The 13,272-nt window shown below is 51.1% G+C and overlaps 2 protein-coding genes across 3 annotated transcripts; one reads left to right on the forward strand and one right to left on the reverse strand.

Moving 5' to 3' along the window:
- ATP5F1E (ATP synthase F1 subunit epsilon) lies at positions 1 to 3,370 on the forward strand. Its single transcript, XM_059133244.1, has 3 exons — positions 1 to 146; positions 1,635 to 1,761; positions 3,223 to 3,370. The coding sequence occupies exons 1-2, from the start codon at positions 115 to 117 to the stop codon at positions 1,756 to 1,758; spliced, it is 156 nt and encodes a 51-aa protein (XP_058989227.1). The 5' UTR covers positions 1 to 114; the 3' UTR covers positions 1,759 to 1,761; positions 3,223 to 3,370.
- A 1,821-nt stretch (positions 3,371 to 5,191) lies between these two features.
- Positions 5,192 to 12,534, reverse strand: TUBB1 (tubulin beta 1 class VI). 2 transcript variants are annotated; one of them, XM_059133242.1, is made up of 4 exons: positions 12,296 to 12,534; positions 8,712 to 8,820; positions 8,132 to 8,242; positions 5,192 to 8,024 (listed from the first exon to the last, which is right to left on the reverse strand). In XM_059133242.1, exons 1-4 carry the CDS (start codon positions 12,350 to 12,352, stop codon positions 6,928 to 6,930), a joined length of 1,374 nt encoding a protein of 457 aa, XP_058989225.1. In that variant the 5' UTR covers positions 12,353 to 12,534; the 3' UTR covers positions 5,192 to 6,927. The 2 variants fall into 2 exon arrangements, with proteins under 2 accessions (XP_058989225.1, XP_058989226.1); XM_059133243.1 differs by lacking the exon at positions 12,296 to 12,534 and adding an exon at positions 8,408 to 8,514 and having other exon boundaries at positions 8,712 to 8,788.
- Positions 12,535 to 13,272: the final 738 nt, after the last annotated feature.

Consider the following 13,272-nt stretch of genomic DNA (forward strand, 5'->3'; position numbering starts at 1 on the left):
GGAGTCCCGCCTCTTCCGGTTCCCAGGCCTGACCTTCCTGCCGCTGGGCTGTGCGCCGAGCCGACATTGAGGCGTCCTCGTGATTCGACCCCACGCGCCCACCCTCGCGACATCATGGTGGCCTACTGGCGACAGGCTGGACTCAGGTAGACCCGCTCCTCGGGGCTGCGGGGAGCCCGCGGCGCGGCCCGGGGTCGGAGGTCACGCCGCGCGCGGCGGGGGTCGGGGCCGGGGAGCGCGGACCCAAGATGGCGGCGCACGGCCGGGTGGGGGCGGGGCGCCTGGAGAGCGCGGCGCGTGGGCGGCGGGCCCCGCACCTGCGCGCCCCCGCCCGGCTTCGACGGGGCGCCGGAGCCCCGGGCTGCGCCCTGCACGCGTGACCCCGGCCCGGGCCTGCGTGTCCCGCACCCACGCGTCGTTACTGCCGTCGGGCCGCGCTCCCGGTGAGAGGGCCGCGGCCGTCGGCGCACGGCACACCGGGCAGTGGGGCCCCTCGGAAGCTCACGCGCGGAGCCCGTCTGGAGACACGACCTCCAGGGACGGGGGAGCCGTGGACGCCGGCCTCACACCTGGTGGCTTCGTGCAGCCCCTGGGCCCTGCGCCTCGGCCTGGGGCGCTCCCCGCGTGACCTGACGACAGTCGCCCCTTCGTGGGGTCGAGCAGAGTTTCGTCCGGGTGGAAGGTGGACGGGCGGGGATCAGGGACCATTTCCTAAGCACCTACTCGGACAGGTGTGGCGGCCCTGCCCGGGCGTCCTGCCAGCCGTCGGTGGGGCAGCATCAGCGCCCGGGTTCCCCCTCTGCGTCTGCAGGTGCACGAAGTAGTGGAAAAGATGGAGCAGCCTGGAAGGGCAGCCCAATTAGTCAGCACCCCGGGAGGCACTGGAACGCCTGCCTCGGGCCCAAAAAAACAAATCTGAAACATGAGAAAATAGACAGTAGTACGTCCCACCCCCTTCCTGTTTTCAGAAAGTGTAAAAAGTAAGCTGACATTTTTTGGAAAATGAGATGTTGATGGGGAGTCCATCTACCAAACAGGAAGCAGGCTGTTAGATATTTTATTAGAATTAAGGACTTTTTGGTTTTATTTAGAAACCTTGATTGGGAAGTGTCTTCAATAGCGGACTTGGGAAACAAAGTCCAGTATTTTCAAGAAAACCTTTAAATAATCAGAACTGTTGAATTCAAAGTAGTTCTTTCTTAATTATATATATTTTACCTTGTAAGAATAGTATGAGGAAAAAATTCTAAGTAGAGAAATTTTAATATTATGATTATTATTATTATACTTATAGCTTCTCATAACATTTGGTGTTGTGCTGTGGGATTTTTAAGAATCACTGAGAGTCTTTGATTTTAAATTAACATGTATGAAAGAGAGAAGATGGTATCAAAAAGAAAAACCAAAGACGACCCATTCTAATACCTGCTCACACTTTGGTACATTTTTTCTGGCCTTTTTCTCTCTGTAGATCACTTCTGGCATTTGTCATTTTTAAATCCAGTTCCACGGTAATGTACAATCAAACCAAAATTTAAACTATGGAAAAAGAAAAAAGCAAAACAAAACTAGTAACAATGACCAGCCTCGCTGGATTATTGATAATTAATTTGATATCTTTCATTCCCTCCCAGCTACATCCGGTACTCCCAGATCTGTGCAAAAGCAGTGAGAGATGCACTGAAGGCCGAGTTCAAAGCAAATGCTGAGAAGACTTCTGGCAGCACCGTAAAAATTGTGAAACTGAAAAAAGAGTAATCTGTAAGTTACTGATGTGTTAGAAGCTTGCACCTTAAGTTCATAGAGCACTTTTTTAAAACGAAGCAGTTTTAGTTTTGAATTCTGTCCATTTTTTGGTCAGTCAGTACATTCAGATGTTAGTGGGTGGTGACTTACAGCATACAGGTGATAGGAGTCCTGTGGCATCAGAAAGGAATCTCGTTTCAGGCCCCGACAAGCAGAAGTGATTGGCACAGTGACGTTCAGCTCATTAGCAGTGCTTAGGTGGAGAGCCATCTTACTTTAATTAAATCAGTGTCATTTGTCTGCACAACATCCAGTAATTCGGAGGATAAACTCCCCACTTTTTGTCACTGCCGTCGGAGTCCCGCAGCGGTTCCGGGGCATGACAAACTGCGGTTCTTTGTATCTGCATTTCCCCCACATCTGCTAATGTTCTCACAAATGACTGCTTCCTGAGCGTGAGGGCTAGAAGCATAGGCAAGGGTCCTGCAATTTTATCAAGCAGGAACATCTGCAAGACCCTGCAGTGACAACTGCTTCTGCTAAATTTATGGTTCCTTCCCAGGGCTTGGTTCACTTTACTTCTCCAGAGATGGGAGCCAAGTAGAGTTACGTCCTGTGCAGTAGAAGAGTTCTGTCCAGTAGATCAGTTCTGACTCCGTGCTCCCAGCTACTAAAGTGATTTGATCTCTGAGCCTTTTTCTTGACATTGTTATTTCAAAAGAGAAGCAAGGCAAAGAACTAGAGAGGTGTTTTCCAGATTTCATTTTCCTGTTTTGTTTTAAAAAAAAAAAAAAAGGCGTCCGACCTGCGGAGATAAGGAAGTGTGATCAGTATGGATCCTTCAGCAGCTCGTGGATATGAGCAGTTCTGCTCATTGGAGCTGTCTCCCCTAAGCACTTTTCATTTCCAGTTTGAATTAGTAAATATTTTATTATGAGTCTGAAGATGCGGTGTTTTGAATGTATCCCTTTTTCTAGAGGCGCTCTAAGTAATGAGACCTGGTTTTACGTTGGGTGGTTTTGTTTTAACACTGAGCTGGCTGAGAAAATCACTGAGCGCCTGCAGCGGAGCCAAGCCCAACTCCACCTCGAGCTCCTTCGACCTTGTGATGTCCTTGGGGTCAGGATGTAGTATCCCACTCCAGTAAACAACACAAAACTGCCCTCCGCATGTCCTGCAGGGGATGCTCCCACCCCTGGAGCACAGGGGACTTTGAGTGTTTTCAAAAAGCAGACTAGTTTCTTTATTGCCCAGAGAGTACTTGGTTCGACTTAGGAGAGAAGTTCCTGTTCAGCTAAGGCCATGCACGTGAAACAGCAGTTTTTACAGCCAAGAGTCAAGGGTCAACATCAGCCATGTGAAGTGACGCCAAAGATAGATTACACAGTTCGTGACAGGGAAGTCATTGCCATGTTCATGTTGGATTTTTAAGAAAACACAAAGGACTAGCAATTGTTGAATTTTGTTTCGTCCTAGATACTGGGTAAAGCTTGAAATGCTACATTTTCCAAGGTGAAGATGCATTGGTCCATGTTACGACAGACTGAAAACAATCTCCCTGCATGGAAAAAAAATCCTTGTCTTGTTCTAGATTGACAACGCCAATAAATCAAAATATGGTTCACTCTTGCGATTGGTTTTTGTTTTCCTTTGGACTTTCTCTTCACGGGAGCTGTCTGCACCTGCTGGATTTAGGACCTTGGGAACTGCCCTTTCTTAAGGTTGGGGGAAGCAGGTTTAATATCTGGTGAGCAGAAGGAAACAGCAAAGATGCTTTAAATGTGTCAGGATAGAAAGTTCTCTTTTTCATATCATTTTGACAAAATTAGCCTCGCGTTGAGGCTCTCAGTGTCCCTTATCTTCAACTCGCAGAAGTGGCGGGTGGCTTATTACCCGCGGCCTGGCTCTCCCACGCAGCTGGCTTAGCTATTTGCCTAAATGACAATAATTACCAAAAGCATAGATTAGAAGAAAAAAATAGTAGATTGCGGTCTTCATTTTTTATTGTACACTTAAAACCTGTGGAGAAGAACTACTAATGTGTTTCAGCAAGAAATGTGCTTCATTGTTTTGTAAATGAGTCTCTGTCCTGAGTGCACTCCCCGTGGGAGGTGGGACACAGGCTGAGCCGCCCAGTACCTTGCTTCTGGAGCTGACAGCCCAGCTGAAGTCCAGGCTTCAAAACTTCGGCCTGCATGTCTCGGGCATGAGGATGGCAGCGGCCCCATGGTGTTTGCACAGTGCCTCTCTTCCTTAAATGCTCAGGCGTGAAGACTTGTTGCAAGTGTTTTGTTTTTATCTTCCTTTGAAACTTGGAAGCACTCTGCTGAGTAAGACACCCACTGCAGAGTTAGCTGCTGGATCTGAGCTGTTCTGGAGAACAGAGAAATAAATTTGAACGGGAAGTTTTCAGCTCCATACCAGCACCAGTTCTCCCCTTGGTACTTAGGCCAACAATAAGTTTGGGGGTCCCGAGCAGTGCCGTAGTGCCATGCTACGGAGGTGCCCGAGAGAATGTCTTTGTTCTCAGCCTCCTGCAGGCGATTTCCTGCCCCGGGACACTTGACCTGGAGGTTTTATTTAATTCTTGGCCCAGGACAGGCAAGGAGGAGCGCCTGGATGGAGTCTGAGAGCCAGGCCACTGGGCAGTAGCCACTTGAGGGCCCCCCCCCCCGGGAGCTCTTTGCCTGGGCCGGTCTGCTGTTCTAAAGTCAGGACTCCTCAGCCGTCGGCACCGCGGTCCCCATGATCAAGGTACTAGGAAGGATCTTTCATTACAGGGATAGGAATCGATGAATCTCAAGGCTGTCAGGCCTTTTTCATAGACGAACAAAGCTGATGGGCAAAGGGCTGAATTCTTTGCAGCTGGTAACTAGAGAGCAGTCATGGACGGCAGATCAGGTAATTAAGGTGAGACTTAGGGCCACGGCTGGTGATGGGGAAAGGGTACAGCAGCTAAATAAAAGGCACGTTCACTGCCCAGCAGAGATGGTTTGAGCCTCTCTCTCTGCTTAAAAATCCTGAACTGCTAGTAACAAGGCCCTTCAGGGGACCCTGACCAGACCCGGCTCTGGGTATTGCACTAACTAGTTGGGTGATTTTTGAGGGCTTATTAATCTCTGCTCGTGCAGGGTCCTTGTGTGTGAAGTGAAGGAACTGGACAAGCTCTGAGATTCTGATCCCGTGTCTGTCACTGAGACCAGTGTCGCCATGGCAACCATACCGCTAAAGGAATAGGCTCAAAATCTGAGGGGACAGATTTCTCTTGGTTTCTAGTGGGTTTTTTTGTTTGTGTGTGTGTGTTCTACTTCTACCATACAAAAGGGTAGGATGGTGAGATACATTTTGAAATATTTTTAACTACTCAAATTAATCAGTCTGGGTTGTTAGGCTCCAAGAAAAGGAATTTATTTGGTCTGAAATAAAGCAATTTAGCCATTTAAAATTGAATTTTCTTGTACTTTAATGATTACTATTGAGCAAACAAAAATCTTGACAGCAATATAAATCAGCTGGGTTTTTTTAATTTAGATCTGTATCCTTCCTTGTATCCATTTGATTGCCTTTTTAGATTTGAGAAGGAAAGTGCTAGAGGAAGCGTGTGTAAATTCTTATAACATCAAAGGTCATAAGTCTTTTTAGCTTTTGAGAAATTATAAACTTCAAACTGAGTATATAGTTACATTTTCTTAATAAATCTTTTGCTTTTAGTGCTTGAGCCACAAGAAAAAACTGTTTAAAACTTTTTTCTAAAGTGTAAATAGAAGGCATGTCACGATGCCGACAGCAGGACCTCGTTTTGTCTCTATGTATTTTCGTCACTTCTCACCATGCACACGTGGCGTGACGTTTCTCAAATGAGCAGCCAGTGTCCCCATCGTCCTGCTTCCTTGCTGCAGATTACAAACACGAATCCGGGAGACGAGCACCTAGTTGCCCGCAAGTAAATATTTCCTGCAGGGAGGGTCAGACCCTCTTCCCATTGCCGGCTGCCCACGGATCAATGGTAATTCTAGAAGGCCATTAAGACTCTTATGGCCCTGGAAGGCATGGCTGTGCGTATGTCAGAAATAGGTAAACCGTAATTAGAAAGTTATGGACGATTTGATTACACTCCTGTGTATCTGGTCCTGTCGTAATGTGAGCAGATTAAACTCGGGTAATGGTCAAAGCTGTGTCATCATGCGAACATTTATGGCAACTTCTGCAAATTAATTTGAATTGTAAAAGCTCCCTAATGAGACCGCGTCCTCCGTGAGGAGGAAGGACACTGCGGCTCTGCGGAGGCCGCGGAATCTCTGCATGCCAATCCCTGCCCAGCGCACCAGTGCCCTTTCCCAAAGAGCTGAGGCTACCCAGTGCTTGCAGGTGTTTATGAATGAAAGTGAAAAGGGCATTTTGAAAGAGTCTACAAGGAAAACAAAATGGTGATTAATGAATTCCCAGAATCCAACACCCTTTAGAAACAGTGTCTACAGTACGCAAACGTCTATGTTAAAAGCTGGCTATTCAGAAATAAAGAGCAGAGGATCAGGCTTGGTGACTTTAGGGCATCATGGGTGAGGGCAGGGGTGGCCAGGTATTTTGGTGAAAAGCACTGCCACTTTTTCTTTTTCCAAGTCCTTTTCCCTTTCCAGTTAGCTCGCTGACGTGCCCACAAGGTCTACACAATTCACTAGTGGCTGCGGACTCACGCTTGCCTCGGCCGCACAGCTCCCCAGGTACCACTTAGCCACCTGGCTCTCAGGAGGCCAGCGGGCACGGGGAGGTGGGATGCTGGGCAGCGCACTCGACGGAAGCTAGGGAATGACTCAGCGAGGGTGCCAGGGTGCTCAGCGGCAGGAGAGGGTGGAGAGTGCGGCAGCACGGCGGCTTGCACCCTGCGCCCACGTCCTCTTGATGCCACGCACAGCGCTGGGCGCGCAGTAACTGCCGGAGCAGCTCCGCTCAACTAAGGCGCTGTGCTTCGCGATAAATGCACTTTGCTAATTTAAAAAACCAGTTAGTAGAGCGTGCAGCGCATAGCGAAGTCTTTGAAGGTTAGCGAATGCCTGAAGGCCCCCAACGCCCCCAGCTCCCTCCCGGGTCCGGTCCCTGCGCCCCGCGTGCGTGCGACACCGGGACACCGGGTGGTCGCGGTGCACCCCGTGGGGAGCCGGCGAGCCGGGGCCGCTGCCGACCTCACAGGGCCCCGCGAGGCTCGTGCGGCGCATCTTCCGGCTCCATCTCCGCCTCCCCCGCGAGCTCCCCGTCGTCCTCCGGACCCGCGCTGGCGTCCTGCAGTTGCTGGTACTCCGACACCAGGTCGCGGATGTCGCTCTCGGCCTCGGCGAACTCGCCCACGTCCATGCCCTCGCTGGTGTACCAGTGCACGAACGCCCTCCGCCGGAACATGGCCGAGAAGCGCTCGGCCACGCGGCCCAGCAGCTCCTGCACCGCCGTGCTGTTGCCGATGAACGTGGCGGCCATGCTCAGCCCCGGGGGCGGGATGTCGCACACGGCCACCTTGACGTTGTTGGGGATCCACTCCACAAAGCAGCCGCTGTGCCGCGTCTGCACGCCGAGCATCTGCTCGTCCACCTCCCTGGTGGACATGCGGCCGCGGAAGATGCAGGCCACGGTCAGGTAGCGGCCGCGGCGCGGGTCGCAGGCGGCCATGGCGTTGCGCGCGTCGAACACCTGCTGCGTGAGCTCGGCCACGGTGAGCGCGCGGTACTGCCGGCCGCCGCGGCTGGTGAGCGGCGCGAAGCCGGGCGTGAAGAAGTGCAGGCGCGGGAAGGGCACCATGTTCACGGCCAGCTTGCGCAGGTCGGCGTTGAGCTGGCCCGGGAAGCGCAGCGACGTGGTGACGCCGCTCATGGTCAGGGACACCAGGTGGTTGAGGTCGCCGTAGCTGGGCGCGGCCAGCTTGAGCGTGCGCAGGCAGATGTCGTAGAGCGCCTCGTTGTCGATGCAGAAGCAGGCGTCGGCGTGCTGCGCCAGCGGCGGCAGGGACAGCGCGGCGTTGTAGGGCTCCACCACCGTGTCGGACACCTTGGGCGACGGCAGCACGCTGAAGGCGTTCACGATGCGGTCGGGGAAGTCCTCGCGGATCCGGCCCAGCAGCAGCGTGCCCATCCCGGAGCCCGTGCCGCCGCCCAGCGAGTGCACCAGCTGGAAGCCCTGCAGGCAGTCGCAGGCCTCGCTGGCGCTGCGCACGGCGTCCAGCACGCGCTCGGCCAGCTCGGCGCCCTCCGTGTAGTGGCCTTTCGCCCAGTTGTTGCCGGCCCCAGAGTTACCTGCGCCGAGGGAGGCCGCTTACCGGGCCGCTGGGGGCGGGGGAAGGGGGGCACCACTAGGAGGCCCCCGCCCCTCCTCCCGGGGCACCCCCGCCCGGACAGCCTACCGTAGATGAAGCTGTCCGGATGGAAGAGAGCTCCCAGTTTGCTGGATCGGATGCTGTCCATCGTCCCGGGCTCCAGGTCCACCAGCAGCGCCCGCGGCACATACTTCTTACCTGTGTAGAAAAGTAGGAAGAAGTCAGCAAGCTGGTGTTTTTCTAGAAGTTAATGTTTCATCAAAACAGAACCTTATGATCCCTGTCGGGAGAAAGCTATTTCTAGAAGAAAGACATCTGAAGTAATACCCTTGACCCCAACAAGTGCACAGATCTATAAGATACTTTGGAAATACGTTATCCATCATTTTCCGTGCTGCTGTGTTGTCTCGCCAATGACCGAGATCCTGCCTCTGCTCGAAGTGATGCCGGTTTTCATTCAAGATTGTCATCTAAACAGGAAGGTTGGTGCTTGGGCAGCGGGGGTTAAGACATGTGTCTAAACCACTCGGTGCCTTCTTCCCCGGACCCTTGCCCCACACCGGCCCCGAGGACCCGCCAGTCTTAGGATCCCGCTATGCCTCCTGGACCTCACCCCGCCTGGGCTCCCGGGGCAGGCGAGCACCGCCAGCAGAGCACCGCGTCCTACCATGGGCCTCGTTGTAGTACACGCTGATCCTCTCCAGCTGCAAAGCACAGTCCCCGCAGTAGCTCCCGGCCACGTCGATCCCGTGCTCCTCGCCAATCACCTCCCAGAACTGAAAGCAGCAGGAGGGGAGGTCCGTGTCCGGAGGGACCCCAGAAAGGGGCAGGAGGGGACTCGTGAGCCAGCGGATTGACGGGAGCGACAGGAAGGGAGGGCTGCCGGGCCTGCCCGGAGGGGTCCCTCTGACCACCCCTTCCCCAGACGTGCCTTCAAGCCCGATTTGTCAGTGCCCGCTCCGCGGGGTAACTTGCTCTGGCTGCCACTAAACGTGAACATGAAGACTGTGTTTTATACCTACCTGAACGCCTTAAATAAAATGCCAACACTTCAAATATTAAATTGGATTTTGCTCCTACTAAATGGAGGCTGTGGTAGACATTAAAGCTGTCGTTTTACAGCTCACATCAGACCGGGTATCTCTAATTTCACCTTCTAGTGCTTCAAGCTAGTAAAGTATAGATCCCATTAAATGAAAACAGGCTGAATTCTTATCTGATCTCACAATAATAACTCCTTCACTTGGGGATTTATTTTCATGCAGTTTTCCAAAAAGCCCATAATAACTAGGACATCCGGGCCCAGGTTTTAGCCATGTGCGTTTTTCATGATCAGGTTGGCACACAAGTCCAGATGATACACAGCTCTTCCAACTGTTTGAAACATACGACAATTTTAATCACACATACAGTATTTATTAATATAGCTGTGTGCAGAGCTCTTAGCATGGAAACAGTTTCTGAGATGGCCCCTTTCATTGCCCTAGAGAAGGACATATTCAAGTGCAATGAAAATATATTCATTTATGTTAAAATCCCCCAGGGTGTTTGCCCAGCCATATCTTAGAAGTGATGGCCCTGCTCTGGCCATGGTCTCGTTAACCAGACTCTATTTTATAGAAAATTACCAGCACTGTTCAGGATCTGAAATAATAAATAAATTTGGGGCCCCTGCGTGTTTCAGTTGTTAAATGTCTACCTTCGGCTCGCGTCTTGATCCCAGGGTCCTGAGATCGAGCCCCGGATCGGGCTCCCTGCTCAGCACCTCTCCCACTCCCCACGCTTATGTTGCCTCTCTCACTGCGTCTTCTATCAAGTGAATAAATAAAATCTTTTTTTTTAAATAAAGAATAAATAAGTTCTCTAACACTGCAAACTGAATGTCTCTCACAGTTCTTATGGCCCCAAATAATAAGTCACCAGGGCTCTCAGGACCAGACAACAGGATGCCAGAGGAAAAGCTCAGAGCCTATCTGGACGCTGCACTTCCTCTCCCTCGTCTCCTCCAGGTTATCTTCCCACTTCAGAGTGCCGGGGCTGCTGCCCCCCGCTTTGCGCTGTGTTCCACTTAGGAACATCTCGTCACCGCAGCACAGAAAGACAGCAACTTCTTTTCAAGCAGTGATATTCTTTGCCCCAGGTCTTAAACACCTCGTTTTAGTTTTATAGACTAGTTTTTCAAAGCTGCCTTATTCCCAGTAGCTGAAAGTTGGAACAACCCATGTGTCCACTGACAGATGCGCGGATAAACAAAGTGTGGCCTCTCCTCGCAATGGACTGTTACTCAGCCGTGAGAAGGACGGGCATCTGGACACAGGCCGTGGTGTGGCTGAGCCCTGAGGACGTGATGCTCAGTGACACAAGCCAGACATAGAAGGGCAGACACTGTGTGATGTCACTTCTATGAGGCCCCTAGGAGAGTTCAGATTCGGGGGTCCCTGGGTGGCTAAGTAGGTTGGGCATTTGACTTTTGATTTGGGCTCAGGTCATGATCTTGGGGTCATGTGTGGAGCCCCGTGTGGGGCTCTGGGCTGGACGTGGAGCCTGCTGGAGCTTCTCTCTCCTTCTGCCTTTCCCCCCACAACCCCAACTTCCACTCATACTCTCTAAGTAAGTAAATAAATTTTTTAAAAATTCAAATTCTTAGACAGTAGAAGGATGGGTGCTAAGGGCTATGAGTGTCGGGGGGAACGGAGGATCACTATTTAATGGGAACAGTTTCAATTTTGTAAAAGGAAAGGCATTTTGGAGACTGGATGCAGAACATTGTGAAGATACTTAACAGTGTTGAACTATATGCTAAAAAATGATGAAGACGATGAACTGTAAGCTGTTGTTTCACCACAATTTTTAAAATTTAATTTTTTTAAGACTTAACTATTGGGGCGCCTGGGTGGCTCAGTGGGTTAAAGACTCTGCCTTCAGTTCAGGTCGTGATCCCAGGGTCCTGGGATCGAGCCCCGCGTCGGGCTCTCTGCTCAGCAGGGAGTCTGCTCCCTCTTCTCTCTCTGCCTACTTGTGATCTCTCTCTGTCAAATAAGTAAATTAAATCTTAAAAAAAAAAAAAACTTTAAAAAAATTTAACTGTTAACTTTAACTTTAATTAAATTTAACGCAATTAAAACTTTTTAAAGATTTATTTATTTGTTTGTTTGTATTTATTTACTTTAGAGAGTGAGAGTCGGAGGGGGCAGAGGGAAAGAAGGTTTCAAGCAGATTCCCTGCCGAGCGCAGAGCCCACGTAGGGCTCCATCCCATGACCCATGAGATCATGACCTGAGTCAAAACCCAGAGCCAGATGCTCACCAACTGAGCCCCCCGGGCGCCCCAGTGCAACTGCATTTTTAATGCTGTTCCTACTAGTGAAAGTAATTTTGAAATGGCAAAGGGAACCATCAGATGGCTGTTAACGCAGTACAAGTGTGTAAAACTAGGGTTGACATTTGGGTAGGAGATCTGTTGGGCTGTGTCATCTCTCAGTGTCAGCCACTGAATCCGGCACCACGTACAAAAATTTGGGTGGGGAGGAGACACACTCATGCATATTCCAGAGAGCTCATTTTCATTATTTTGACAACTACACCCTAAAACGTTTACGGTTAGCTCTTTCGTCTCTGATAGCTTACTGAGTGGGACAGATGTGGATCTCTTCAAACTTTGTAACACAAACAAGGGAGGGATGGAAAGGCATCTCAGCGATACCATGTAAAAAGTTGCCCAGTAGGGGTGCCTGGGTGGCTCGGGTCATGATTGCAGGGTCCTGGGATCGAGCCCCGCATTGGGCTCTCTGCTCAGCAGAGAGCCTGCTTCCTCCTCTCTCTCTCTCTCTCTCTCTCTCTCTCTCTCTCTGCCTGCCTCTCTGCCCACTTGTGATCTCTCTCTGTCAAATAAATAAATAAAATATTTTTTTTTAAAAAAGTTGCCCAACAAACTTTAGGAAACTGTTTTGGGACAGACTACCACCTTTGGATACGAACGTTCGTTGCTAAGGCTGTGAAAGTAAGCAAGGCTCCCCCGGACGTGGCCTAAGTGGCGTGGCGGTAAAATTGACATGAATTCAGTTAACCCTTGTAGCCTGTGCTACCTCCTGCGTCTCCTTCACCGTGGCCATCGGTCAACAAAGCCAAGTGTTGAGCAAGTGCAGGTGATCTCCTGGGCTTGCTGCCCTCCCTGCTGACTGCGGATGTGTTCTTAGTTGGCTACCCCCAGGGACCTTAAGAAAGCTAGTCCGAGTAATCGAACTTTCCTTACCTTGGCTCCAATCTGGTTCCCGCACTGGCCGATCTGAATATGTACAATTTCACGCATCCTTGCGTCCAAGTGTAAGGTCTTCACAAACCGTCAGTCTCTGGGAGAGCCGCCCTTGGCCGGTGGGAGCCCAACCCGACTCTGGTCACTGCAGTGATGGGACCAGCTGAGCAAGCTGGCCCCAGTGTAACTGACCCAAGGGTGTGTCCACCACCCAGAGGCCCAGCCTCTACTCTCTTATGCTCTCTGCCCGTCACCCTGGTGAAGGGGCGTCTCTTCCTTTCCTAATACAGATTATTGCCTAGTCACTTCCTAGACTTCAAGACTGAAGACTGCCTTTATGCACAGAGCCTAGAGGTCTCACACCAGGTGTGGGCCAGGCTGTGGCAGACTCTGGGCTCCAGCACCGGCTCGAGACTCCCAGATGATGGGGCTTGTGGCGTGACAACCAAGCCACAGCTCCCAGCTCATGGGGTGACAGGACCACCTCCAGAGGGCTCTCCCTGAGCCAGCCAGTTGTATTCTTAGGAATCCTCTGTCTAAACCCCCTGCGTGACGGATGAGGCCATGACATCCCAAAGCATGAAGTGACTTCCTAGTCACACAGCCTGTGAGACATCCCTCCCACTTTAGACCCGGCCATGGCTCCTGTGTCTTCAGCTCTGTTTCCTGAGGGGTGGTCTCACGGTCACTGGCAGCACGGAGCTGTCCTTTGAGCAAACATGGGTGGACAATTTTTATTTTTATGTTGTCTACTTTCATGTTAATAGGAAAAAAAATAATTAGTATTTATAATAGTAAAATGTTAATGAGAGAACGTTTCCTTTGAACTTGGCCAAAGTTGTAAAGGCACGTGTGATTCTTCAGCCTTTGGAAAGAAAACTGTCAAGAGACAGAATCTCAACTCCATGTCTCACCATCAAGGACTTTCCCAGCGTGGCCCCACACTTCCCCTCCAGCCCCTTTCCCGCACTTTGCTC

Source organism: Mustela lutreola, chromosome 9 (assembly GCF_030435805.1).
Source record: "Mustela lutreola isolate mMusLut2 chromosome 9, mMusLut2.pri, whole genome shotgun sequence".
Lineage (NCBI taxonomy): Eukaryota > Metazoa > Chordata > Mammalia > Carnivora > Mustelidae > Mustela > Mustela lutreola.

Excerpts from the sequence above, each read along its gene's own strand:
- TUBB1 (XM_059133242.1), bottom strand. The coding sequence starts at position 12,352 with ATGCGTGAAATTGTACATATTCAGATCGGCCAGTGCGGGAACCAGATT. Across the intron at positions 8,821-12,295 it reads GGAACCAGATTGGAGCCAAG|TTCTGGGAGGTGATTGGCGA; the intron begins GTAAGGAAAGTT and ends TGCTGCTTTCAG. Across the intron at positions 8,025-8,131 it reads TCCGGACAGCTTCATCTACG|GTAACTCTGGGGCCGGCAAC; the intron begins GTAGGCTGTCCG and ends CCCTCGGCGCAG.
- ATP5F1E (XM_059133244.1), top strand. The coding sequence starts at position 115 with ATGGTGGCCTACTGGCGACAGGCTGGACTCAG. Across the intron at positions 147-1,634 it reads TGGCGACAGGCTGGACTCAG|CTACATCCGGTACTCCCAGA; the intron begins GTAGACCCGCTC and ends ATTCCCTCCCAG.